We start from the raw sequence: 20942 nt of genomic DNA on the forward strand, positions 1-20942 counted from the left end.
TCAATATATAACACTAAAACCTATAATTGCTTTATGGTTATGGGTACACCCACTACTTTCAGGCTAAGTTGCATTTATTGTCAGTGGGATATGATTTGTTTCTTCCTACAGCCAATAATAAAAGACCAGTAATAAGCAAAGACTACTATTACTTTTTGTATAGAACACTCTATTCTGAATATGCTGATATTCTGAATCCAAGTGGTGCTGAATACTATTCTGTGATAAAATGGGGGTAAGGTTTGGATATACAGTATATATATATAATAATAATATAATGAATATACAGAACCCATTTCAGCATTATCTTCACAGTAGCTGCTCAAAGGCTACCCAGCTATAGATTAAGGTTTAATATTTAAATACATCACTGGTTGATTTTCTAATTTTTTATAACACATCCTTTTATAAATATGATCAGACCTGAACCTTGAAGGCAACTCTGCCCTTACCTACACATGTTGCACATATTACTTTTTTGCATAATACAAATGTAAAGAAAAAAGAAAAAATCAGATTTGCATTGAGCATCTTTAATAACTTGGCAATAAAAGTTGTAGTGAAAACAGGTATTGTGCAACTGAACTAAACATGAGTGAATTTACACATTGTACATTTTCTCTGATATCATAGATACTGTACCACAACAAATGTAAATCATAAAGGAAATTCCTTTTAGAGCTGAACCGCACCAATACAGTATGTAAAAGCTGATATTTGTGATCTTTGTACTATTAATAGTAATGCTATTGGCTAACTCCATGTCAACTTCAATGCTTTTTGTACATCTGTAAACTATTTGTTGTTTCATAGCTGCAGGCAGTTAACAAGCAGTACATCAGCCTTTATCTTAGTGGCCCAAGTATTTTATATACTGTATAGTTAAGAGGCCAAATAAAATAGAAAATTCTAGTGTTAGCATTGCATACCAAATGGGTTTGCATTTGACGCAATACATTTTTGGTTGTTTTTCCTTCTTTCTTATTCACCAGAAACCGAACTGTACATGGCAATAATTATACTCTCTTTTTCTAATCTACAGAGTCCCTGGAAGGGAATTTGTGTGCTTTGAACATGAGTTTAATTAGATTGGATTGAACCAGGTCAGAGTAACCCCCTGCAGTTTAGCCACACCGGCATCTAAACAATGAAATGAATATATACAAATAAATTGTGTTAATGCTCTAATGCTTAATGTTTCTTTTCAATTTTAATTCATGTATCAAATCACTGGAAAGTCAGCAGTTAAAAATTAAGTTTATACTATTTGCTAAAATAATGTACCCACTACTGTTGTATATAGAAAGGATATGTGACTTTATAAGAGTACTACGTGATGTATGATGGTAACACTATTAAATGCTAAATCAAACATGTGGACCAATAGAACGCTATCTTTCCCCAGTACTAGGGTCCCTAGTGGCAGCAACCTTTACACCACCCCAGCTGACACTTAACATTGCAAGTAGTGAAGTTAAACTTGTGCATATTCTTGGCCATAAAAACTCACATTCTGTACAAATAATCCTTGTACTAATTTAGAACCTGTTTTCTAGTTACAGTTAGAAGGGGTGTCTGGATGATTTTGTGCAGATACTTTGGACCACATAGTTTCAAATATAATACTAATACAACCAATAACAGCTTGTGGTAAAAGTAAAAAAGTTATTCCCATTGTTATTGCAAAGGTTATTGCAACAGGGTATCAGATGTTTCTGATACTGTGTTGCAATAGTGGAAGACGATGGCACGTTCAATAGGCATGTCTAAAACTGTAAGCTGAGGCAATACAGTTTTCATAGAATTTGGTGGGGGAAGCAAAGGCACAAAACACTTTTCAAATATTCAAGGTTGTACTGAATCATAAGATCAGAGATTTTAAAATACAGGTATGGGACTTGTTTTCCAGAAGGCTCAGGACCTGGAGTTTTCCAGATAACGGATCTTTCGATAATTTGAATCTTCATACCTTAAGTCTATTAGAAAAACATGTAAAGCATAAACAAGTCCAATAGGCTGGTTTTGCTTCCAATAAGGATCAATTACAGTATATCTTAGTTTGGATCAAGTACAAGGTACTGTTTTCTTATTACAGAGACAAAGGAAATTATTTTAAAAAATTTGGATTATTTGGATTAAAAAGGAGTCTATGGGAGATGGCCTTTCTGTAATTTGGAGCTTTTTGGATAACGGGTTTCCAGATAACGGATCCCATACCTGTACTCTTACAGCAAGCATTTGTGTACAGCAAGTAGTTTAGTCAGCACGCTCCATGCATTCAGCTGTAGCATCAATTTGGTGCAAGTCATACAGTGTCCACTTCACACTGTTCTCTTGAACCAGTATACTCACAGACAACACCAGCCACAGGATTCTTTGGTTTAAAACGTCTTTACTGGAACATGGGCTGTGTCCCAAAATATCTGGGTCAGAGCCCATGTTCCAATAAAGGCATTTTAAACCAAAGAATCCTGTGGCTGGTGCTGTCTGTGAGTATACTATCATTTGTGTACATACAAGCTGTGTGAACTGCACCATAACTAGATTTGGCCATATAACTGGTTCACAACTTTATTGGAGCCAGTTACTTTACTTACCAATGAATTCCCCTGACCTGCCAAGAGATGTCAACAAAGGTTAGACACACAAAAATAAAACACGCACATTTGTTTATAAAAAAAATGAAATTACCTATCTAACCACGCTAACAAATTCTTGGCAGCACCAATCAGATCAACAACAGAGGTAAGAAAGTCATTTGGCAATCGTCTGGAGGCTCTTCCATCATAATGTCCACTCCTCCTTCTACCCGTTATAAAATTCTGTAGGTTTTTGGCAGAGGCATTAAGCTTATGTGAGAGAGTCCTCAGGTTTTCCGTCTCCAGACCATAGTTCTGAAATTGATCAAATAAAGAGATTGAGGTTAGAGGCTAAACTACAAAAGCCAGACATTACAATTTGTATTTTGTTCGCCCAATAGTTTATAGTTATCTAAGGAAAACAATACATCTTTTGTAACACGCTTACATTAACCTGTTTATGACTCCTAATTCTTCATGTGGGCCACTAGCAAGTGCTTTCGATAATACTCGCTTGACAAAGGGGTACAACCCCAAAATTTTGCACGTTTGCAAATAAATATGCAAAGGTATATACCTGCTTGAACCAGCCGTTAGTGCCAGTGTTTACTCTGAACCTAGTTGATGTGGAGGGTGCCGATCCCCCTAACACCGTGCACTAGGCGCTTAAATTCTGAAGGTCAGGGAGTACGAGCGGGCCATACTATTCCACTGATTGGTTAACAGGCAGTAACCAATCAGTAATGAGGGGTGGGGCCACATGGGTCATAACTGTTGCTTTTGAATCTGAGCTGCATGCTGAGGCTCAATTGTAAACTCACTGAATAGTGAGTATACTAACTTACTCCAGCCTTTATATATTACATTGTTGGCTATAACTAAAACTAGCTATATTAGAAACATTATTTGATTTGCACAGCCTATCTATTTACCAAGTTTTTATTTTTACACGGAACTATTCCTTTAATGACATATTCCAGTTTGCAATCCATTGTAGAATTGAATTCAGTCTCCAAAAGCAAGATTAGATCAATATCTCCCTGATGACATGGGATTAGCAGACATCTCTGGAATCACCACACATTTTGATCAGCACCAAAGAATGGTGTCCATTAAAATACTAGAAACCAGTTAGGTTGAAGCTCACTCGTTAGAGAATGCACCAGATTGCAAATGAAAATAAGACTGGAAGCACTACATTTTTTTAGATGTGGAGAATATGTCGCTGTGAAAGCATCCATTGGTGTGTGATTGTATATTTTCCCTACTGTTTTTTGTGGTGTTTATACAAATGACCTGTAGATGTCACTGTGCCCAGACTTATACTGTGCATATGCGCTGACAGTTTAAAAGTGAAAGTTACAGTTGTGTAATGCCTGCATGAGCCTGCTAATAAAGCACTGTTATACTCTACTCATCCTCGGCTACCCAAAACATAACAATTGGCAACGAGATGGCTCTTCTACCTCTGCAGCAGCCTGCACCTTTTCTTCCAAACCCTGGTGAGCCTACCATACCTTTTATTGCTTGGATCCGTATGTCTGAAAATTATTATTATTGCTGCTGACCAAGGGGAGATTTCTGCTACGAGAAAGTGAGCTTTACTTATTCACTGCCTGGGAGCAGTGGGACAGTGTATATTCTGTACATTACCATTACCTGATGAGACCTATGAAACTGCTCTTACTGCTATAAAGAAGTTTTTTGTGCCAAGAGTAAATGTGGTTGCTGAAAGAAATAATTTCTGCCAACGTGGACAACGTAATGGCGAATCCACAGAATAATTTGTAGCAGCTTTGAGAGAGCTGGTTGTTACCTGTGAGTTTGGGAATCTAACAGATGAAATGCTAAAAGACCAAATAGTGGAAAAAACAAATTCACCTCGCATTAGAGAGAGAGACTGCTCCTAGAGCAGGATTTAACCCTTACAAAGGCTATTACAGCTAGCCAAATTGAAACAGCAGTCAGGGAACTCTCAGTCAGGGAACTGCTGGGAATGTACAGATTGTGAATTTAACAATGTGGCCTAATAATGCACAGTCACAAGCAAAATACAGTGCTAAGGAAAGGGATTCACTGCAAAACTGTGCAGCACATACAAATAAAAAATATTGCTTTCGCTGTGGTTCAACACAACACACTGCAAATTATTTTACATGTCCCGCAAAAGCTTTACAGTGCCACAAATGCACAAAAGTAGGTCATTTTGCTAAGATCTGCCGTAGTTCTGCTAAAGATGTTTATGAAGTCACTACTAAAAAGTTATAGTATTAAGTGTGGATAAAGCTGGTATATTTATTCCAGACAAGTTTATATGCACTGTCAATGTCAGTACTGCTTCTGCTGACAAGGAACACTCCACTAACCTGATGCTTGATACAAGTTCAGCTGTTTCTATACTACCAAATGATATTTTCTTTAAATACGTTGCAAAAGATCCGCTTGTTGCACCTGCCCTGAAACTGTCAGTTACTTAAAGGTTCCAATCTCTTGCAAGTGACTGTACAATTTGAATCAAATACTGCAAAATGGGACTTTTACATTGTGAATAAGGGTACAGCTATACTTGGAAGGGATCTCTTTGCTGCATTAAACCTACATTTAGTTGATGGTCTCATTACTACAGCACCAGTGCCTGCCACACAGCCAGTGTCTAAAATTTCACCACAAAGCAACACTTCACTGGGTTGTGCAAAGAACCTTGTACACAAAGTTAAGTTGAGACCAGATGTAAAACCAGTACCATGCCCTGATCCAGCATGGGAAAAATTTGCTATTGATATTGTCAGTCCTTTTGCAGATGCTCCTATAGACTGTAGATTTGCTATAACCTTGATAGACTATTACAGTAAATGGCCTGAAATTGCATTTGTTTCTCACATAACATCAGCTACAGTAATAACATTTCTGTCTACAGTCTTCAACAGAGAAGGTAATCCAAAGAAGTTAATATCAGACAACGGACCGCAGTTTGTCTCGTATGAGTCTTAATTCTTTCTGAGAGAGAGGAATATTGTGCATAGGAAATCTTCAGTGTATTACCCACAAGCAAATGGAGAAATCGAGCGATTCAACAGAAGTCTGAAAGAAGCACTACAGACAGCAAATCTTACTATGAAATCTTGGAAAGTATTTACAAAAGAGTTCCTACATAACTACAGAGCCACGCGCCATGCAACAACCCAATCATCTCCAGCTGAATTATTACATGGCAGACAGAGGCGCACTAAGTTACATGTTGCAGACATTAAACTTCCACAAAATACTGTGCCTACAAAATGCAAGGCTTATACTGACAGAAAATGTGGTGCACGAGAAGTTCACTTTCAGCCTGGATCTTTAGTCAGTATTAAGAAACCAGGAAAACTGAAACAAGGACAATCTAAATTTACTACACCACTTGAAGTGAGACACCAGCGAGGACCATACACATATGAAATGTCTGATGGACGCATATGGAATGCAAGTCGTCTTACTCCTCCATTTGATGAAGGACATTTTCCTACTACTGATGCCAACTGCAAAAGGCCTGAAGAAAGTGACCCTATAAGGCATACTGAGATTATAAGAAAACTACCTGCATGGACCCAGGACTATGTGATATGAATAATGTATATTATTGCTTTAAGATGCATTTTGTTTATTACATTTGCCCAAATGCTTTCCTACTATATGGGGAATATGTGGTGTTTATACAAATGGCCCGTAGATGTCACTGTGCCCAGACTTATACTGTGCATACTTCCTGACATTTTAAAAGTGATAGTTACTGTTGTGTAATGCCTGCATGAGCCTGCTAATAAAGCACTGTTATACTCTACTCATCCTCAGCTACCCAAAACATAACATTTTTAATCTTAAACATGTATAGAAAACCATAAATGACTTTTGATCCCCCCTCACTGCCTAGCCCCTAATGTGATCAGCATTAAATTCAGTAAATGAATTGGTTGGTCAAATCAGGGACCTTGGAATTACATGTGATTTTGAGACAGTATGATTAGCAATAGTACCAGATACCAAAGAAAATAATTAGAATTAAAACTTACAATTCAGTATCACAATTAATCTGCCTTCTAGCTGCTGGGGTCCCTGGCTATAGCATGCACAATTTACATTTCTGGTTGGAGACAGAATAGCAAATAGTTCATTCAACAAGATGAAGTCACTCTCATTACAGGTTAAAAAACATTATAGAAATAATGCAAGACTTGGGTAAGGTGGTAATAAACATACAGTATGTCTGTCTCATGTACGCACTTAATACAGAAGAAGGCTGCTTGCAAGGTAAAATTCACACATGATATTAAAATACAACCTATGAAGATCATTTGATGTCCTGTCACAGGAGATCTGTAACTGAATTACTGAATATTGCAATGTTTTTCACAGATCTCCTCCACTTATGTTCACTTATTATATTCTCCTACCTAAAATCTGTATTTAATTCAGTAAGCCATATTAGCCCGAATTATCTTATCATGAATGTCAATAAAGGGCAATCATAGCAACACCAGAGCATTTTTACCTATCTTCAGGAGTATGTTATGTGGAACTATCCAGCTGTTATTCAGCACATTCCCAGCCAGTTTGAGTTAACAACTGAACAGCCCTACTGTATGTTGCTTGCAGCAACATAACCTGTAACTTGAGAGCTCATTTAAGCTTGCAAGTACAAGTACAAAAGTGAAGCATAGCATCTATTCATTTTTGATATTTCCCAAAATAATATAAAATGAATATAAATGTACAGATGAGATTAGTGTGAAATGAATAACCACATCATAACCACTGCTGTTTTTATCTTGAAGTGACTTAAAATATGTAATCAACCATAATAAGTAGTGATGGGTGAATTTAGGCATGGATTCGCAGTGAATTTCCATATTTCACCACCTGCAAATTGTTTCACGAAACTGCTGCGAAAAATTTTGCTGTGACAAAAAGTTGCTAGTGTAAAAATTGTGAAGCGCATAAAAATTGTCACGCGTCAAAATTACTTTGACGCCCATTGACTGTAATGCATTTGGACAAAAAAGTCGAACGTATAAAAATTGTCGAGCGCATAAAGGTGGAGTATGCCATGTAATTTATATACAGCACTTCAGGGACAGGGGTGCCTGGGTCACATGGTCTGCTGTATGGTGGGTCTCCTCATCTTCTGCAGCCTAAATTTCATTGCCCGTCACAAACAAGGAAGCAGACAAGCAGCCGCAGGGGTGGTGATGGTGGCTGAGAAGGGACTGCCTGAGGGTGCACATGAGGCCCCCCAGGCAAATACAAATATAGTATTTATAATACCAACCCTCAAGGTCATACCTGCACAAATATAAAAAAAAAACATACAGAACATTAAGGTGCTCCACTGATAACATTGATCCAGCAAGATACTGTTCCATTTATCCACACTCTTTGTAATCTATCCTTCAACGAATCCTCTATACAAGTAAAATAAGTATGTTTGAGGCCAATATAAGTATGTAAGTTTCAGGCCAATACTGTATCAAATAATGAAGCAAAAATAGATCAGATCCATTGCAACCCCAATGTCTAGTTTCCCTCCTAATAGAAGGCAATTATATTTGTCTGGCAAGAACTACTATTTGTATATGTATAAATCTATGCTGGCACAATCTCATAGAAATGTGATTTGAAATATATTCCATAATCTTAGCTGTAAATGTCACATCTGAAACCTTTTCTACCAAAGATGTCAAAACAACAGGGCTACAGTTATCAGGCTGAGAACAAGATCCTTTATAAATAATAGGTATAAAACAGCAGAGGTGACGCAGGGTACTAACCCCTCACTAAACTCCTTGTTGGAGCCTTAGCTGCTCACTAACTTTCCTGATCCTATAACAATTTCTTTTCTGACACGTATATCTCTTAAACTGAGGTCTGCCTCAACCTCATGCCTCAACAGCAACACACCACCTACTCCAGCTAGTGGGTGCACTGGAAAGAGGCAGAGCACATGTGGGCATCCATTTTTATAACATCAAGGGACTACTCCCCCTGCCCTCTGAGAAAAAGGACCCAGCTGGCCAACTCAATCTCTGTGTCTTATAAAAACCTTACCCGACTACATTGACTTTTAAGGTTAGCATGTGTAAGGCAGTAGAGATTCTGCAATACAGCATTTGATTTCCATATATTGCACTATATCATTTAAACATTTACTGTTTCCCTGAACTGTATGCCTGAGTCGCAGCTCAACAGAATTCAAAATTCAGAGAGTGGCTTTAAAAGAAGCTGATCAATATTGTGAAGGCAAAAGAGCACTGATTTCTAACTGATTGATGTGGTAAGATGAAACCAGCAAACCCCAACAGAGCAGATCAAACCTATTCAAACATAACAACAGCAAGCCTATCTTTATTTCAGGTAAATCCATTAAAGAAACACATGTATTTTATGGCCGCTGTTTAATAAAAACAGCATGGGCTTTTTGAACGAACGGAAATGTTCCAATTGCAGTCACTGTCAGATGAAAGATCATGTTGTGGCATTTTCAAAATAAAGGTAAAAGTTTTCCTGTTAATGTAAGAGTTGGGGTAATCAATTTTACTTTCCACTTTTCCCCTCCTGATTTGGAGCAGCAGTCTACGGCGTGTGGTTCCTTGTGTAGTGTGCCCTAATGCAATTTTCAGTATTTTATTGCTCATTTTCTGATAAATTGGTTTAAACAGAAACATACAGTTGCGACTTCTTACACCTTTCATTGCTTGAGTCTAATATTAGAGAATATTAAAAGTAAAGGGGAATTGTATGGTTACTGTTTAAATGAAGACTGCCTGAAGTAAGTAATTCATGTAGTGGTCTAGACTGATAGTAGAATATTATAGGGAGAGCAGAAGCAAGCTTTTAAGTTAAAGGATTTAAGTATTTAAGATAGGTAGGCAAAAATGCACAGCAAAGAAAAAACAGAAATCTGTAAAGACTTTACTTACCTGTAACAGAAAGAAAAATGAATGGCTCACTTTTTTTTTCCAGCAGTAGCTTGTTTAACAAACCACCTGTTACTCACTATTAAGAGTGCAGAAGACAACCACACAGTGACTTATTGAGAATTTATTTCATAAAATCCAGCCTTATTTTTTGAAGCTTTATTAAAAAAGTTTTGCAGAAGTTTCTGAGTCTTATTGACAATAAACACAGGTATCCCTGCCACAGCCACAAGCTGTTCTGTCCGAGGATGTAAGCAATGCTTATGTCATTGCATTAAACTATCATATCTCAATGGAAACATATTTATCCAACATTGAATGGTCTTCAGCTCAGTACACTGCAAACAAAAAGTTGCCACTATTACCAACATTTATTTACCTGTTAGATAAAGACAGATGTCACCTGAAATATTTAATGCCTCCTAGCACAGTGTCATCATTTTGTTGTGGTTGACATTACTGAAATGTTAGTAATGTGTTTAATCACTTACCCCCATATGCAATAAAATACACTAAGTTTGCCCTGGAGCAGTAACAAATAGCAACCAATAGGATCTTTGCTTTTAAACAGGTGACCAATAAATGCTACCTTCTGATTATTATGGGTTACTGCTCCTGGGCAAACAGTGTATTGTATTACATAAACCTTTAAATGTGCAGAATGTTTTGCTGTGCCTAGGGATGAAGAAACTGCATTAAATGACTAGAGCATGCATAAGTGCCCATTGCTAGTGAGCTGTAGGAAATCTTGCCACTGCCATGAATACTCTGTTCTCTCCCAAAAAAACAATACAATTAGAAGCTTAAATTATCTGGGGGGCAGCAATTGCACAATTGCTCTCTCGCACTAGAAGAGATAAATTTCTGCTTTAAAAACTGGAAATGTGGCTCTTAAAGTTACCAGGAGTGGCTTCTTTGCTGCCCCTGGTAACTTGTTCTGTGCTGCGCCTGAAGCAAGTTCTTCAACTCGATCCTGGTGGAGGTCCCTGTACATACAGGACTTCCCAGGTATACAGAGCTATTAGTGAATCTTTTGGGCCTGCATGTTATATTGGAAGCTTCATCAATTATTTGAGCTGGGCAGCTATTGCCCCAAAGTTCAAACTATTAGCAGTAATACATTGGGGCACCACCCAACTAAATATTAAGGAACAACATCTCCTGTCTTTCTATTTACTTTTGAATCAGCTGCCATTCTCCCTTTTATGTACTTCACATGCACTTTCCTTCAAGTTAAGTAGTACAGTTGGAGCCAAGGTACTTAACATCAGAGAGAATCCGCTTTAATTTCTGCCTGCTCCATTAACTATTAACCCTTCAATCTATGTGCTGACTTGAAGACGAAATCCTAAACTACATGAAATGTGAAGTTTCTTTCCTAGTAAATAAAACTGCAACATACTTCTGTACATGTTTTCTGGTGGTAGTTATCTGTTTCTTATTTAGTCCTTCATTACTAGAGATGTCGCGAACTGTTCGCCGGCGAACTTGTTCGCGCGAACATCGGGTGTTCGCGCTCGCCGGAAGTTCGCGAACGTCGCGCGACGTTCGCCATTTTGGGTTCGCCATTGTTGGCGCTTTTTTTTGCCCTCTCACCCCAGACCAGCAGGTACATGGCAGCCAATCAGGAAGCTCTCCCCTGGACCACTCCCCTTCCCTATAAAAACCGAAGCCCTGCAGCGTTTTTTCACTCTGCCTGTGTGTGCTGAAGAGATAGTGTAGGGAGAGAGCTGCTGCCTGTTAGTGATTTCAGGGACAGTTGAAAGTTTGCTGGCTAGTAATCGTTTTGATACTGCTCTGTTATTGGAGGGACAGAAGTCTGCAGGGGTTTGAGGGACATTTAAGCTTAGGTAGCTTTGCTGGCTAGTAATCTACCTTCTACTGCAGTGCTCTGTATGTAGCTGCAGTGGGCAGCTGTCCTGCTTCTGATCTCATCTGCTGACTGCTGCAATAACAGTAGTCCTTGTAAGGACTGCTTTTATTTATTTTTTTGTTGTTTTACTACTACTACTACTACTACTACTATAAGAGCCCAGTGCTATTAGTCTAGCAGTGTTGGGGAGTGGGACTGGTGTGCTAATCTGCTGCTCCTAGTAGTTCAGCAGCACCAACTTTAATTTTTTTTTTTTAATATTCATTTTTTTTTTATTTTACTTTTTTTTATTTTACTACCGCTGTAGTAGTGTATAAGTTGACCTTTTAGGCATTATTTGCCCTGTAGGCATTATTTGCACACTGTTTTCTTCAACCCGCCATCGAGCTGTGTGACCTTGTTCACATTCTGTCTAAATATCCATAATATTACCGTCTCCAGAAAAAACACCGGAGTCACTTTTTTCAAGCAGCCATAATATATTTTACGTAATCCGTATCCACCGCTGTAGTAGTGTATACGTTGGCCTTGTAGGCATTATTTGCACACTGTTTTCTTCAACCCGCCATCGAGCTGTGTGACCTTGTTCACATTCTGTCTAAATATCCATAATATTACCGTCTCCAGAAAAAACACCGGAGTCACTTTTTTCAAGCAGCATTCATATATTTTACGTAATCCGTATCCACCGCTGTAGTAGTGTATACGTTGGCCTTGTAGGCATTATTTGCACACTGTTTTCTTCAACCCGCCATCGAGCTGTGTGACCTTGTTCACATTCTGTCTAAATATCCATAATATTACCGTCTCCAGAAAAAACACCGGAGTCACTTTTTTCAAGCAGCATTCATATATTTTACGTAATCCGTATCCACCGCTGTAGTAGTGTATACGTTGGCCTTGTAGGCATTATTTGCACACTGTTTTCTTCAACCCGCCATCGAGCTGTGTGACCTTGTTCACATTCTGTCTAAATATCCATAATATTACCGTCTCCAGAAAAAACACCGGAGTCACTTTTTTCAAGCAGCATTCATATATTTTACGTAATCCGTATCCACCGCTGTAGTAGTGTATACGTTGGCCTTGTAGGCATTATTTGCACACTGTTTTCTTCAACCCGCCATCGAGCTGTGTGACCTTGTTCACATTCTGTCTAAATATCCATAATATTACCGTCTCCAGAAAAAACACCGGAGTCACTTTTTTCAAGCAGCATTCATATATTTTACGTAATCCGTATCCACCGCTGTAGTAGTGTATACGTTGGCCTTGTAGGCATTATTTGCACACTGTTTTCTTCAACCCGCCATCGAGCTGTGTGACCTTGTTCACATTCTGTCTAAATATCCATAATATTACCGTCTCCAGAAAAAACACCGGAGTCACTTTTTTCAAGCAGCATTCATATATTTTACGTAATCCGTATCCACCGCTGTAGTAGTGTATACGTTGGCCTTGTAGGCATTATTTGCACACTGTTTTCTTCAACCCGCCATCGAGCTGTGTGACCTTGTTCACATTCTGTCTAAATATCCATAATATTACCGTCTCCAGAAAAAACACCGGAGTCACTTTTTTCAAGCAGCATTCATATATTTTACGTAATCCGTATCCACCGCTGTAGTAGTGTATACGTTGACCTTGTAGGCATTATTTGCACACTGTTTTCTTCAACCCGCCATCGAGCTGTGTGAGCTTGTTCACATTTTGTCTAAATATTGATAATATTATCGTCTCTAGAAAAACCACTTGAGTTACTTTTTTTCAAGCAGCATTCATATATTTTACGTAATCCGTATCCACCGCTGTAGTAGTGTATACGTTGGCCTTGTAGGCATTATTTGCACACTGTTTTCTTCAACCCGCCATCGAGCTGTGTGAGCTTGTTCACATTTTGTCTAAATATTGATAATATTATCGTCTCTAGAAAAACCACTTGAGTTACTTTTTTTCAAGCAGCATTCATATATTTTACGTAATCCGTATCCACCGCTGTAGTAGTGTATACGTTGACCTTGTAGGCATTATTTGCACACTGTTTTCTTCAACCCGCCATCGAGCTGTGTGAGCTTGTTCACATTTTGTCTAAATATTGATAATATTATCGTCTCTAGAAAAACCACTTGAGTTACTTTTTTTCAAGCAGCATTTATATATTTTACGTAATCCGTATCCACCGCTGTAGTAGTGTATACGTTGACCTTGTAGGCATTATTTGCACACTGTTTTCTTCAACCCGCCATCGAGCTGTGTGAGCTTGTTCACATTTTGTCTAAATATTGATAATATTATCGTCTCTAGAAAAACCACTTGAGTTACTTTTTTTCAAGCAGCATTCATATATTTTACGTAATCCGTATCCACCGCTGTAGTAGTGTATACGTTGACCTTGTAGGCATTATTTGCACAGTGTTTTCTTCAACCCGCCATCTAGCTGTGTGTATTATCGTTTCCAGAAAAACCAACTGAGTTTTTGTTGTTGTTGTTGTTTTTTTAAAAATAATGCCAGGCAAAGGCAGGCCGCCACGCAGAGGCCGTGCTAGGGGCCGTGCTGCTATGCAATCCTGTGGCCCTAGCAAATTGCCCAGTTTTAAAAAGCCAATGACCCTGAACTCCCAAAATGCTGAAGAGGTAGTTGACTGGCTTACACAGCACACCCCATCCTCTACCGTTTCTAACTTTACCACAACATCCTCCTCATCCTCCACTGCTATGGCCACCCCACGTAACACTTCCTCCACCACCGGTGCCCCTTCTTCACTGGGGTCAGAGGAGTTATTTTCCAATGAGTTTCTTGAACTGAGTAATGCGCAACCATTATTGCCAGAAGAAGATGAAGGAGATGAGGACCTTACACCAGATTTAATTCTGGCAGAGAACACGATAGAGATGGACATAATGAGTGATGAGGAGGAGGTCCCCGCTGCTGCTTCCTTCTGTGATGTGTCAGAAGAAATTGATGCATCTGAGGAGAATGATGATGAGGAGATTGATGTTTTGTGGGTGCCTAGTAGAAGAGAGCAAGAGGAGGGTAGTTCAGATGGAGAGACGGAGAGTCAGAGAGGCAGTAGGAGAATAAGACTTAGAAGAAGCAGGGAGGACAGCCCGCAGGGATCAGTAGGGCAACAACATGTATCGGCACCTGTGTTCAGCCGGCCAACGCACCCGCCATTGCCGCCAATACCGCCAACTCCGCCAACTTCTACTGTTACCGCCAGATCGCACACTTCCAAAAAGTCAGCAGTGTGGGATTTTTTTAATGTGTGTGCCTCTGACAAAAGCATTGTAATTTGCAATGAGTGCAGTCAGAAACTGAGCCTTGGTAAGCCCAACAGCCACATAGGTACAACTTCTATGCGAAGGCACATGAGCGGCAAGCACAAAGCACTTTGGGAGCAACACCTCAAAGGCAACAGGCAAACTAAAAGCCACACTCCTTCTGGTCCAGCATCTTACTGCTCTACCTCTGCTCTCCTTGACCCGTCTGAACCACCCTCCACTCCGCCTTCCACCTTGACCACCTGTTCCCATTCCCAGTCATCTGCCACCAGCCAAGTTTCTGTGAAGGCCATGTTTGAGCGTAAGAAGCCAATGTCTGACTGTCACCCCCTTGCCCGGCGTCTGACAGCTGGCTTGTCTGCACTCTTAGCCCGCCAGCTTTTACCATACCAGCTGGTGGACTCTGAGGCCTTCCGCAAATTTGTAGCAATTGGGACACCGCAGTGGAAGGTACCCAGCCGCAATTTTTTTTCTAAAAAGGGAATACCACACCTGTACCAACATGTGCAGAGCCAAGTTACCGCATCTCTGTCACTTAGTGTTGGGCCAAAGGTCCATATGACTACTGACGCATGGTCCTCCAAGCATGGTCAGGGCAGGTATGTCACCTACACTGCCCACTGGGTGAACTTGGTAATGGCTGGGAAGCAGGGAATGGGTAGCTCAACAACAACAGTGGAGTTGGTGTCACCGCCACGGATTGCACGCGGTTCTGCCACCACCTCTACTCCTCCATCGCTCTCTACCTCGTCTTCTTCTTCTTCTTACTCTGCTGCTGGGTCCTCCTTCTCCTCCTCCACACCTGTGCACCCCCAGCTCCCCCTAGGCTATTCGACGTGCCAGGTACGCCGTTGTCACGCTGTCTTGGGGATGACGTGCCTGGAAAGCAAAAACCATACCGGATCTGTACTCCTGTCATCTCTGCAGTCACAGGCCGATCGGTGGCTGACCCCACACCAACTGCAGATCGGAAAAGTGGTGTGTGACAATGGAAGCAATCTGTTGGCAGCGTTGAGACTAGGCAATTTAACACATGTGCCCTGCATGGCACATGTGTTAAATTTAATAGTCCAACGTTTTGTCTCCAAGTACCCAGGATTCCAGGACGTTCTCACCCAGTCCAGAAAGGTGTCGGCCCATTTCAGGCGTTCCTACACAGCCATGGCACGCCTTGCTGACATTCAGCAGCGCTACAACATGCCAGTCAGGCATTTGATTTCTGACAGCCAGACTCGCTGGAATTCAACGCTCCTTATGTTGGAACGTCTGCTGCAACAACAAAGGGCCGTCAACGAGTACCTTTTTGAACTGGGTGGTAGGACTGGATCTGCACAGCTGGGGATTTTTTTCCCCCGTTACTGGGTGCTTATGCGCGATGCCTGCAGGCTCATGCGACCTTTTGAAGAGGTGACAAATATGGTCAGTCGCACCGAAGGCACCATCAGCGACCTAATACCCTTCGCTTTATTCCTGGAGCGTGCCGTGCGACGAGTGACAGATGAGGCTGTAGACCAGCGTGACGAGGAGCTGGAAGCGCACGATTTCTGGTCGGAATCACCAGAACGAACCCAGGCACCTGCTGCAACGCAGGGAGAGGTGCCAGAAGTGGAGTCAGAGGAGGAAGGTGGCTTTGTGGAGGAGGAGGAGGAGGACCAACAGGAGCAGGCTTCCCAGGGGGCTAGTGGTGACCTTTTGGGGACCCCTGGTCTTGTACGTGGCTGGGGGGAGGAGACCGTGGATGATGCAGTCCTTGATAATGAGGAAGCGGAGATGGATAGCTCTGCATCCAACCTTGTGAGAATGGGGTCTTTCATGCTGTCATGCCTGTTGAAGGACCCCCGTATCAAGAGGCTTAAGGAGAAGGACCTGTACTGGGTCGCAACGCTACTAGACCCTCGGTACAAGCATAAAGTGTCAGAAATGTTACCAACATACCACAAGTCCGAAAAGATGCGGCATTTACAAACCAGCCTGCAAAACATGTTGTACAATGCTTTTAAGGGTGATGTCACTTCAGGAACTCATCAACATTCCAGGGGCAGAGGTGCCAGTAATCCTGCCACGAGCACACCTGCAAGGACAAAGCCCTTTGGCCAGTCTGTAACGTCAGACATACAAATGTTTTTCTGTCCAAGGCAGCGCCACAACCCTTCTGGATCCACCCTCAAAGAACGCCTCGACCGGCAGGTAGCGGACTACCTGGCATTAACTGCAGATATCGACACTCTGAGGAGCGATGAACCCCTGGACTACTGGGTGCGCAGGCTTGATCTGTGGCCAGAGCTGTCACAATTTGCCATGAACCTCTTGTCTTGCCCAGCCTCAAGTGTGCTCTCAGAAAGGACCTTCAGTGCAGCAGGAGGGATTGTAACTGAGAAGAGAACTCGCCTAGGTCACAAAAGTGTCGATTACCTGACCTTTATTAAAATGAATGAGGGGTGGATCTCGGAGGGTTACTGCACGCCGGAAGACTTGTTCTGACTTCTATGCAGCTGTCCTTCTCTTCAAGCCTCATGACTCCACACACAGCTGTCCTTTAGCGTCCTCCTCCTCCCTCCGCCACCGTTACAAACTAGGGTGCAAACCCTACTGGTTTAATTTTTTCTGGCCTCTGTGCTTCAGTGGCTGCAACCAAAAAAACTGGGCAAACAATGTCTACAAGGTCAACGTATGGCAAAAAATGACTATTTTCAGCATTTATATGGCATATTTTTTCTGGCAACTGTGCTTCAGTGGCTGCAACCAAAAAAATGCATATTTTCTGCATTTATATGGCATAATTTTTCTGGCCTCTGTGCTTCAGTGGCTGCGTCCAAAAAAATGCATATTTTCTGCATTTATATGGCATAATTTTTCTGGCCTCTGTGCTTCAGTGGCTGCAACCAAAAAAATGCATATTTTCTGCATTTATATGGCATAATTTTTCTGGCCTCTGTGCTTCAGTGGCTGCAACCAAAAAAAATTATATTTTCAGCATTTATATGGCATAATTTTTCTGTCAACTGTGCTTCAGTGGCTGCAACCAAAAAAATTTATATTTTCAGCATTTATATGGCATAATTTTTCTGGCCTCTGTGCTTCAGTGGCTGCAACCAAAAAAATTTATATTTTCAGCATTTATATGGCATAATTTTTCTGGCAACTGTGCTTCAGTGGCTGCGACCAAAAAAATGACTATTTTCAGCATTTATATGGCATATTTTTTCTGGCCTCTGTGCTTCAGTGGCTGCGGCCAAAAAAACTGGGCAAACAATGCCTACAAGGTCAACGACGTTGACCTTGTAGGCATTGTTTGCCCAGTTTTTTTGGCCGCAGCCACTGAAGCACAGAGGCCAGAAAAAATATGCCATATAAATGCTGAAAATAGTCATTTTTTGCCATACGTTGACTCAACGTATATGGCAAAAAATGACTATTTTCAGCATTTATATGGCATATTTTTTCTGGCAACTGTGCTTCAGTGGCTGCGACCAAAAAAATGCATATTTTCTGCATTTATATGGCATAATTTTTCTGGCCTCTGTGCTTCAGTGGCTGCAACCAAAAAAATTTATATTTTCAGCATTTATATGGCATAATTTTTCTGTCAACTGTGCTTCAGTGGCTGCGACCAAAAAAATGCATATTTTCTGCATTTATATGGCATAATTTTTCTGGCCTCTGTGCTTCAGTGGCTGCAACCAAAAAAATTTATATTTTCAGCATTTATATGGCATAATTTTTCTGGCAACTGTGCTTCAGTGGCTGCGTCCAAAAAAACTGGGCAAACAATGTCTACAAGGTCAACGTATGGCGAAAAATGACTATTTTCAGCATTTATATGGCATATTTTTTCTGGCAACTGTGCTTCAGTGGCTGCGTCCAAAAAAACTGGGCAAACAATGCCTACAAGGTCAACGTATGGCAGTTGTTTAAAGAGAACAGTAGATTACTAGCCAGCAAAGCTACCTAAGCTAAAATGTCCCTCAAATCCCTGCAGACTTCTGTCCCTCCAATACAGAGCAGTATCAAGCAGATTACTAGCCAGCAAGCTTACTATCATCTGTCCCTGAAATCACTAACAGCTCTCCCCCTACACTATCTCTTCCAAGCACACACAGGCAGATTTTTCAGATACATTTTTGCCCTTGATCCCCCTCTGGCATGCCACTGTCCAGGTCGTTGCACCCTTTAAACAACTTTAAAATCATTTTTCTGGCCAGAAATGTCTTTTCTAGATGTTAAAGTTCGCCTTCCCATTGAAGTCTATGGGGTTCGCGAACCGTTCGCGAACCGCTCGCATTTTTGCGCAAGTTCGCGAATATGTTCGCGAACTTTTTTTCCGACGTTCGCTACATCCCTATTCATTACTATTAAAAAAAACCCATAGATTTATGTTTGCCAACAACATTTATTGCTGCAATTCAGCACAGCTTACTGAATAGTCTCATTTTGTAGGACTATAAGACATTTCCTTGTCTAAGCTTAGAGGTACAGTGATCTATTCTTTCCATGTAAGCAAAGAATACTGTCACAGGACTTAATTCTAGAGCTAGGATAGCAAGTGAAGAAAAGAACAATTAAGTCATTACTAATACATTTTAGAAATGAACAATCTAGTGAAAAAACTTGAGAAACAATTTCTTGATTTCTTTTTAAAAGGGGAATGAGAAAAAAGTAGAAAGTTTCTTGGATTTTGATAATTCTGCCCTGTAGTGTATAAACTGAGAAGCTTAGCTTGAAGGTCAGTTAGGGTGAGATTTGGGGATAATCTATTTGCTGTCTAGATACATATCTTAAAGGTTAATTGGGGTAAGATTTGGGATGAAGGCTTGTCTTCTACCCTAGGACTTCTTGGAACTTTAGCTAAATGGCTGATAATGTTTTACATTTTCTATAACTTAGCTTTTTTTTTAAAGATTAATTAGTGTTTCTGTTCCCATAAGGCACATAAAAGACATCGAGGCCTGTTACAAATGCATTACATTCATGAACACTACCAGTGCAGACAGAAATATCAGCTTCAGTTTCAGATCTAGACTGAAATGAAAGCCACTAATTATATAAATGAGAAGTTTACAGTATCCTGATTCAAAACGAAATTAGATCTTATTGCAATTTTTGTTCAACATTTATTTTCCTTTATTATTTCAAAAATCAATCTCCTGCTGATTAACTAGTTCACTTTTCAATCCTCCTGGTTAAATTTACTTAATGATTCATCTCCGCTAAGTACTATAGCTAAATATGAATGAATCAATATTCCATTTGCTGATGCCTACCCGTGCTTACCCATTCGTCTTCCCTCATTTCTTCTCTGTGTTTGTGTATAGCAGCAGTGTGCGGACAAAGAGAAAAGGTTACTCAAATACCATTAAGGAAATGTGTTCATGTTTCCATTCAAAAGTTTTTTAATACAGTATATGAACTGCACATTGAACTCCAACCACTCTGGATGTCTTGCTTGAATGAAGTCAAGAACATGGTGTAAAGCTTTGTTACCAGAATATCTAAGCTGGGCTTGTACAGGCTGGTGGACTATAAATGCTCTACGGGGCAAGATTATCCATCCTCAGGTGTTTGTTGATACTTTGCACTCAGGTGTCCATTTAATAAAGCACTATAAACCACAATAATGAGAGTGAACTATTAAAGTGTCATCACATCTCTAATTTGGATGCTTTGGCGCAAAAAATATTTTTTATCCTACTACCATATCCAAGATTTCCAAAAGTCTAGTACCAAGATGATCATCTTGCAAATCAAGTTCAAATTTATGCCAATGTATCTTGCCAGCTAGAGAGTGGCTATTCTATGGAATAACACTGCAAAGTTGTCTAGTGGTTGACATATGAAGTCATGACCACTGTTCATTAATGATAACTGGGAAAACATGACACATATAAATGTGTTATTAGTAAATTAATCAATAATAAAATTACATACAAAACATATTCATTGACCACTGCTTATACATTGATAAATGACTAATAACTTGTAGATTTTATTGATAACATATATGAAGTATTTATTAGTGTTGTCTTTGATAAAAGTTTGATTTTGTTGCCAATAATATGGTGCAAGATTTACTATTTATACCATATGACCACAGATGGACTCCTAGGGGGCTAACACCAAACTGGGCCTCCAGGCTGAAAAATTAAAAGGTATTTTGTAGTTTATACACCTAAATGTAATAAATACATATAGAATGCAAACATGTGCCATACAGTCACCCCCACCCAGTCAAGGTTGGCTCATAATATGCAAGCTCCTTAA

The 20942-nt window shown here is 40.2% G+C and overlaps 1 protein-coding gene across 3 annotated transcripts in view; it reads right to left on the minus strand.

The window, feature by feature from the left end:
• LOC108698914 (connector enhancer of kinase suppressor of ras 2-like) overlaps positions 1 to 20942 on the minus strand; it is a 306790-nt gene that overhangs the window by 152824 nt on the left and 133024 nt on the right. For all 3 annotated transcript variants that reach the window (XM_041572777.1, XM_041572776.1, XM_041572775.1), the window contains exon 3: positions 2692 to 2894. In XM_041572777.1, the coding sequence (XP_041428711.1) occupies positions 2692 to 2894 (203 nt within the window). The remainder of the gene's footprint in view (positions 1 to 2691; positions 2895 to 20942) is intronic.

This window comes from Xenopus laevis, chromosome 8L, assembly GCF_017654675.1.
Source record: "Xenopus laevis strain J_2021 chromosome 8L, Xenopus_laevis_v10.1, whole genome shotgun sequence".
NCBI lineage: Eukaryota > Metazoa > Chordata > Amphibia > Anura > Pipidae > Xenopus > Xenopus laevis.